Raw genomic sequence first — 8,360 nt, forward strand, 5'->3', positions numbered from 1 at the left:
TTTTCCATTATCCAATTCCTCTCTGCTGCTGTTGTTCCTTTCTCATTAGCATTAAGAAAATTCAAGGTTAATAAAGATTTATGCAATCTATTTCCGTGGGTATCTTTCGTCCCTTTCTGTTTGTTCAGCATATCCTTTATAGTACGTTTTGATCTTTCTTTAACTGCCTGACCTGTAGGATTATTTGGTATACCTATTTTATATTATAATAAGCAAAAAAGCATTACATTTTCTTAGATACATATGCTGGACCATTGTCTGTCTTTATTTGTGCAGGAATACCCATGATGGCCATAGCCTCCAATAATTGTGTGATTACCGAATCAGCCTTTTCTGAGCTCAGGGCAGTTGCCCATTGAAAACCTGAATATGTGTCTATGGTGTGGTGTACATATTTTAATTTACCAAATTCCATAAAGTGGAACACATCCATCTGCCAGCTTTCATTCCTTTGAGTACCCTTTGGGTTACTCCCTGCAGGCAACGGTGTTTGATTATAGAAAGAAACAAGTAGGACATCTCTTTATATGCCCTTAGCTTGTTGCCATGCAATGGAAAACTTTCTTTAAGCCTTTACTATTGATGTGATATTTTTTATGAAATTCTGAGGCCTGCAACATGCTTCCAATCAATAATTGGTCAATTTCAGCATTACCTTGTGCTAAAGGGCCAGGCAGACCAGTATGGGACCGGATGTGTGTTATGTACATTGGACAAAGCCTATTCCTAATTATGTCCTGTACCTGGATAAATAATGAAGTCAACTCTGTGTCATCTGGTATGAATTCAGCGGTTTTAATATGCAAGATAACTTTTTCTGCATATTGAGTCTGTAACTATATTAAGAGGTTCTTTAAAATCCCTTAGCACCATAAGAATGGCATATAATTCTGCCTTTTGGACAGAATTATAAGGGCTTTGTTCCACCTTACTCAATTCTTCCAATTTATAACCTGCTTTCCCTGATTTATTTCCATCAGTATAAAATGTCTGGGTTCCAGTTATTGAAGCATCACACACAATTCTAGGAAGAATCCAAGAAGTTCTCTTTATGAGGTTAAGTCTATCACTTTTGGGGATAGTTGCTGTTAATTTCTCCCAAAAAATTAGCACAAGCTCTTTGCCATGGTTCATTATCTTCCAGTAACTTTCTTATTTCCTCAGTAGTAAAAGGCACGATAATTTCTGCTGGGTCTATACCTGCTAGTTGACAAAGTCTCAGTTTACCTTTTATATTTAATTCAGAGACTTTTTCTTTTTTTTTTTTAAATATTTATTTATTATGTATACAACATTCTGTCTGTGTGTATACCCGCAGGCCAGAAGAGGGCACCAGACCCCATTATGAGATGGTTGTGAGCCACCATGTGGTTGCTGGGAATTGAACTCAGGACCTTTGGAAGAACAGGCAATGCTCTTAACCTCTGAGCCATCTCTCCAGCCCCCAGAGACTTTTTCCACATAAGATTTTAATTTTTTACTTGGTTTATGAGGTATAAATATCCACTCTAAAATAATATCTTCCCTCTGCATTAAAATCCCTGTAGGAGAAATTCTGGAAGGCAGTATGACTAGGATGGAACTAAGATTCGGGTTCACCCTATCTACATGTGCCTCCTGTAATTTTTCCTCAATCATTGTAAGTTCCTTTTCTGCTTCAGCTGTCAATTTTCTGGGACTATTCAAATCTTTATCACCATCCAAGGTTTTGTCTAAATGAACTATTAGATCAGGTGTTACCCCAACAGCTGGTTGTAGACTGGAAATGTCTCCTAACACTCTTTGGAGATTATTAAGAGTCCATAATGGGTCTCTCCTAATTTGGGCCTTTTGCGTTCGAATTTTCTCTAACCCTATTCTGTAACCTAGGTAATTAATAAAATCTCCTCTTTGAATCTTTTCGGGGCAATTTGTAATACCCACCTAGGCAAGACTTTCTTTACTTCTTCAAACATACTTTCCAAAGTATTTTTATTTGAATCAGATAATAAAATGTTGTCCATGTAATGATAAATTATGGACTTGGGAAATTGCTTACGAATTATTTCCAATGGCTTATTAACAAAATATTGGCACAATGCGGGACTACTGAGCATCTCCTGTGGGAGGACAGTCCATTGATATCTCCTAGTAGGCTGAGAATTATTATAAGTAGGCACTGTGAAGGCAAATTTTTCTCTATCCTTTTCTTGCAAAGGTATAGTGAAAAAACAGTCTTTCAAATCAATAACTATAAGAGGCCATCCTCTTGGTAATAGAGAAGGCAAAGGAATTTCAGATTGTAGTGGACCCATAGGTTGAATTACCTTGTTGACAGCTCTTAGATCTGTCACCATTCTCCATTTACCAGATTTCTTTTTTACAACAAACACAGGAGAATCCCAAGGGCTGATTGATTCTTCAATATGGTTAACATCTAGTTGCTCTTCTACCAGCGGTTCCAAAGCCTGTAATTTATTTTCAGCTAGAGCTTGATCCATATTGGCTTCTCAGTTAGCCATTTTAAAGGTAGGGCTGTTGGTACCTCTAAAGGTTTGCTATTTTCTGTATGTTCTTGTACAACCTGAATGGCTGGTGACCTTTTCCCATAATATCTCATTATATCCTTCCCAGAATTATGAGTTCCTGGAACTACAGGAATGTTAATCTGGGTATTCCATTGCTGTAGCAGGTCACAGCCCCATAAATTTATTGCAATATTGGCTATATATGGCCTTAGTCTTCCTATTTGCCCTTCAGGACCTATGCATTCAACCCATCTCGTGCTTTGTTTTACACGAGATAGGGTTCCAATTCCCAGGAACAGAACATCTACCTCTTGAAGAGGCCTATTCGGATGCCAAGATTCTGGAGTAATGATACTTACATCCGCACCTGTGTCTAATAAGCCTTCAATAAAAATGCCATTTATACAGACTCTTAGCTTTGGTCTTTGATCGTTAATAGAAGTCTGCAAAATATATGTTTACTCTGTCCTATTGGACTTTTTGACTCATTCTCTACATGTAATTCATCATTTAGACCAGTATTACTTTTTACGGCAGACATTAGAGTTTTCAATTTTCTTGGTGAGACACATTTTCCACTGTAACTGGGAATGACTGGGCCACTTTTGGCTTAGGGGACTGCGAGAGGCCCCTCAAGGGGTTTCCCAATGGTATCGGGTTGCCTTGTCTGTCTGTTGTTGACCTCCATTCGTTGGACCAATGTCGGCCTTTACTGCATCTCCTACATATACCTGAAGGCTGAGGTCTCCTACTTTTGTCATTCCCAGAGGAGATATTATTCCTAGAATTTTCTTTGCCTGCAATCCCTTTTCAGATGTCCTAATTTGCCACAATTAAAACACCTGGTAGCTTGATGTCTCCTCATAGCTTTGGAAATCGCTTCTTCTACCCAAGATTCATCATTATAGCTAAACATCTCAACATTCATCGTATGCTGAATCCATTCTTCCATAGGTGCTGATCTAGACCTTAAAGGCCCAATTATCTTTTTTCATTCTGTATTTGCATTTTCAAAAGCAAGAGATTCAAGAAGTATTGGTCTAGCTTCTGGGTCTGTTACCCCTATGTCCAGAGCCTTAATTAATCTTTGCACAAAGTCAGTAAAAGGTTCTCTCTGTCCCTGCCTAACCCTGGTATATGATTCGACCATTTTTGCTGGATCTTGTATTCTATTCAAAGCATTCAAGGCTGCTTTGTGACATAAGGACAGTACTTCTTCGTCATAAAGAGCTTGGACTTGTGGATCAGCATATGCTTCTACACCAAGAATTTGATCTTGGGAAACCTCCGCACCTTTTGCTCTTCCTTGCTGTTCCATATGTTTGGATTCGTCTCTGAAATAAATTCCAAACATCAAGGAAGGTCCATCATCTAAAACTGCAGACACTAACTGAGAGAAATCATGGGGGGTAGCTCTGACATTAGAAACCCAAGTCCTTATCATTTCCTTAACAAATGCAGAGTGCAAGCCATAATTAACGACAGCTTGCTTAATTTCTTTTAAATCATTCATTGCTATTGGCATCCATCTAACTTCTTTAACTCCCTTTGAGCCTTTAGAAGTTGACCCTTTGTCAGAATAAATTACAGGGTATGTCATTAGAACCCTGGGTAAGCCAGTTCTATCAGCTGGTGGTGGCATTGTATCCTGTCCTTGTGCCTTCTTATTCTGTTCACCAGCTCCAATAATTTCTTCAATCATTTCTAATCTTTTTATCATTGTCTCTCTTAAATCCTGAATCTCCTGACCTACCTGTGTTTCTAGGGATTTCACTAACGTATCAGTTTTTTGGTTCCCATCCTGGAGGTACATTCTATCTGTTACCTTATCAAAACTTTGTGATAACGTCTGAACGTCAAATTCAACAGCCTGAACCCTTTCAGGTAACTTCCTAGTACCCTTGGCTATGGAGTCAATTTTGTCTATCATAGTATCCACTTGTTCAGATAACCCCTGGTTTTCAATAATTTTAATTCTTTCAACTAGTCATTCATTATTAGTCCGTAAAAATCGTATCTTCCTTAATGACAGAATATTGAAGAGAAAACTGAAACCTAGTAACAAGTAAATTAATGTATCCCCATAGTCATATAAACCTTGCATGACATAATCCATTGTATTAATAAAGAAAACAGTAAAATTGGCGTTGGAAACAAAAACTGCCATATTACCTATTATCTCATAGGCAGTACTGTTGCCAGGTCGCGACTAGAACCACTGCAAAGGTGACGGAAACAGGGTTCTGTTTCAGTGTCCACCTTAGTATTTGTTAAAAACTAGGAAATATAAGTTGCTCAACTAAGAAAATATAATTAAATCAACTCCATACACGGAACCAGGAGCCCAGAATCCAGGGGTAGAGAAGAGCAACCCGGAAGCTATGTATGCCTCCACATGACCCGAGGGGTTGCAGCTTTAGGCAACCGCTTGCGTTCTGATTCACACCACTCATGCACTGCACTTGCAAGGGAAATTTAAAAACAACTCAGAAAAGAGCAAACCAGGCGGGCAGAGACTGTCCCGAGCCTGTGGAGCTCCGGAGGTGTGGAGTTTAAATCCACGTGGGGGCTTGAAGCCAATCTGAGGCATGTAATGAGAAAATATAAAGAATTGCAGCAAGAAAAGCCACTGTGTGATAGTTTATGTTGAACTGTTGGCTCCACACACAGGGCACAGGCCACAGCTGAGGGAGGGCTTGTGCCTAGCCGAGCTGGCGGCTGGCAGCTGAGCGGGGGTGATGGGGGGCTCTACAACCAAACGTTGTGTGCCAAATGAAGGCGTAAGTCAAAACACCAGTTTGGAATTATGATTAATAGAATGGTTATTTATTCAAAGGGGAAAAAACTTACAGATTACCGTCCCAGACAACAGCCCCTCTGCGCGATCAGGAAAGGAGCCTACGAGTTGGAAGTGGAGCTGGAAGCCAGAGAGAGAATGGAGGACAGCCGCTGCTTTTTTAAAGAGAGAGAGAGACCACGCCCCAATGGGCTGGTATCTCAGTGGCTATTCGCTGAAGGAGCGGAAGGAGCTCCTGCAGAATAAAGTCACACAGAGATGGAAAATACACAGAGAATCTTGATACTGTATACTATTATTCTCTCTTTGAATTGTTTGAACACTGAGGAAGGAGCAACAGCTGCTAAAAGACTTTTGTTTATAAATGCTGCTGAATTAATCCAAGATAGGTATTTTGAAAATATCTTGGCTTCAAAATTGAAGTCAAAAGGTATGTTACTTTGGAGAAGAGATTTTGCTTTTGTTTCCACAGGAAATGAGAGGCTGTGGATTCATTCTGAGCTAAGAAAAATCAGATTTGATCAAGGAAGACTACCCGAGAAATCCCTGGTAGGAACAGATGGTCCAGACGTCTGAGTTCTACATCCAGAACTGATTCAAGACTGCTGCCTGAGATGATAGAGACTCACAGGATACTCCAGGCAGCTTTCAGACCCGAGAATCCACTTCTGTGAAAGCTGGGGTCAGGTGGGCAGTGTGCAGCGTGTGGAACCTGAGTGCTTTATCATCACACCACAGAGCTAGAGTCTGCAGGAGGTGTCTGTAGGCAGCAGTCTCGGGGATGGGGAAGCTGCTGTTGCTAGTCTTTACACACACCAGTCAGCCGTTTGTAATACTTGAGCACACTGTCAATATTAGCACTCAGCCTGGAGGAGGGCTTTACCATTGTCATTAGTCTGAGACATGGCTGTGCCCGTGTCAGCAATGTGCATTCTCTCAGGGCTTTGTCTCTTTACACATTTACTCCAGACACTTCCAAAGTGTCTGCCCACACTTTGGGGGCATAAATGCCTAAAATACCTTGTTATTTCCCAGTATAAATCTAATATCTACTAATAAGTATAAAATTGTTACTAAGCAAACTCTTATATTTCTTAATCTTACAGAATCCAAATGGTAAAGAGAGACTGTGAACTTAGAGACAATGACCAGTGTAGAGAAACCGCACCTCAAGATCCTGTCACAAACAAGAAAATGCCTGAACCAAAGCTTCCTGAGTCAGTCCCTAAAGAGGCATGTTACATTCAACCCTCAAAACAGACCGTGTGACTATCAGAAATATGTAAAGAAATACTGTGAATGTAGAATATGTGGTAAAGTCTTTATGTGTCCCAGCTCCCTTAAAAAAAATCATAAAAAGATCCACAGTAGAGAGAAACCTTACAAATGTCTGCATTGTGAGAAAGCCTTTAGTTACCGCTTCTGTGCTGAAAGGCATATGCTAACTCATAGCACAGACAGGCATAAATGCAAGCTGTGTGGGGAAATATTTCCTAATGCGGATACCCTTCGGGGACATAGAATAATTCACTCCGGAGAGATGCCTGAGTGTAAGGATTGTGGGAGAATGTTCTGGACTTCCAGTTCCCTCGACCTGCATAAAAGGCTTCATACAACAGAAAAACTTTATGAATGTAAACACTGCAGGAAAACCTTCAAGAATTATTGTTCCTTTAGACTACACAAAAGGATTCACACTGGTGAGAAACCTTATGAATGTAAGCAGTGTGGGAAAACCTTCAGACATTCCAGCCATGTTCAAGCACATAAGAGAACCCACACTGGAGAGAAGCCCTATGAATGTAAGCAGTGTGGAAAGACCTTCACTTCTGGGCAATGTGCAAGAAGACACTTAGGGACTCACAGTGGAGCCTGGCCTTACAAGTGCAAGGTGTGTGGGAAAGCTTATCTATGTGTCTATTCCCTTAGGAATCATGAAAAAAGCCATGCCAAAGAGAAACTTTATGAATGTACGCAGTGTGGGAAAACCTTTAAATATAGTGCTTCCTTACGAAACCATTTGACCACTCACATTGGGGGAAAAGCCGTATGAATGTAAGGAGTGTGGGAAAACTTTCAGTTGTTCCAGTTACATTCAGAATCACATGAGAACACACGGGCAGCCCTATAAATGTGAAGAATGTGGTAAGGCATTCTCATACTCCAAGAGTCTTCGAAGACACATGAATGTACACAGTCGATTGGTGGAACGCTTTCAGTATGAGTTAGAGGCTGAGCATAAGAAGAACAACTCCACACGTTCAAGCTCATGTTCAAAATGAGCCTGTGAACGCAGTGAATCTGCACTGGTTAGATGGGCCACAGTTTGGTGTGCCAATGCCTATGAGTTGAAAGCGTGTTGGGAAGCCTTTGAGCACTGAGGACTTAACTGGAGATGAATACTGACCTGGAAAAGCTTTTTGCTCATCCTTGATAGCATACATGGGAAGACTGGAGGGAAAATCTATCACTATTAGCAGTATGGGGGAACATTTTACCTTGAATTCCCAGTGTGGGAAAGTCTTCAATAGGCTCCACCACAGACCCAGACTCTCTAAATAGAGGAATACTTGGACTCTTGCAATGTTAACATGTTCAAACCCCTGAAATGAAGCTGAGTCCCTAAATCTCATAAACCTAAGAAGTATAAAACCTGCTGTGTCAGTATACTGTGGATTTCGGATTCTTAGTCATAATTCTGTTGGTACTTTTTGTTATACGCAATTTTTAAGTACTTTTGTAATTAATGAGCCAGTAAAATCTGACTTTGTAAATGTCCAGATTTTTGTCATAGTCCTCGACTGTCCAGGTGTGACTGTACTTTGTCATTTGTTTCTAATAAAAATGTCTTTTTCCAGCACAAAATTTACTTGGTCCTTTGTACTTTGCCACTTTTTATGCTTGTTATGTCATGGGAGGGGGTGTGTGCACATGTGTCAGCTGCCTGCAGAGCTCAGAAGAGAGCATTAGATCCCCTCGAGCTGATCTTAGGTGACACAGGCGCTCTGTAAGAGAAGCTCTGAGTCCTCCAGCCCTGCATGTTTCTGGGGAATGTT

At 40.5% G+C, this 8,360-nt stretch overlaps 1 protein-coding gene across 1 annotated transcript; it reads left to right on the top strand.

Moving 5' to 3' along the window:
- The first annotated feature begins 6,365 nt into the window (after nucleotides 1-6,365).
- LOC148118658 (uncharacterized) lies at nucleotides 6,366-8,141 on the top strand. The gene is given in 2 exon segments (XM_087900120.1): nucleotides 6,366-7,336; nucleotides 7,338-8,141. Coding segments are annotated over 2 exon segments (1,137 nt in total). The 5' UTR covers nucleotides 6,366-6,448; the 3' UTR covers nucleotides 7,587-8,141.
- Nucleotides 8,142-8,360: the final 219 nt, after the last annotated feature.

Source organism: Myodes glareolus, chromosome 21, assembly GCF_982192425.1.
Source record: "Myodes glareolus chromosome 21, mMyoGla1.1, whole genome shotgun sequence".
In the NCBI taxonomy this organism is placed as follows: Eukaryota; Metazoa; Chordata; class Mammalia; order Rodentia; family Cricetidae; genus Myodes; species Myodes glareolus.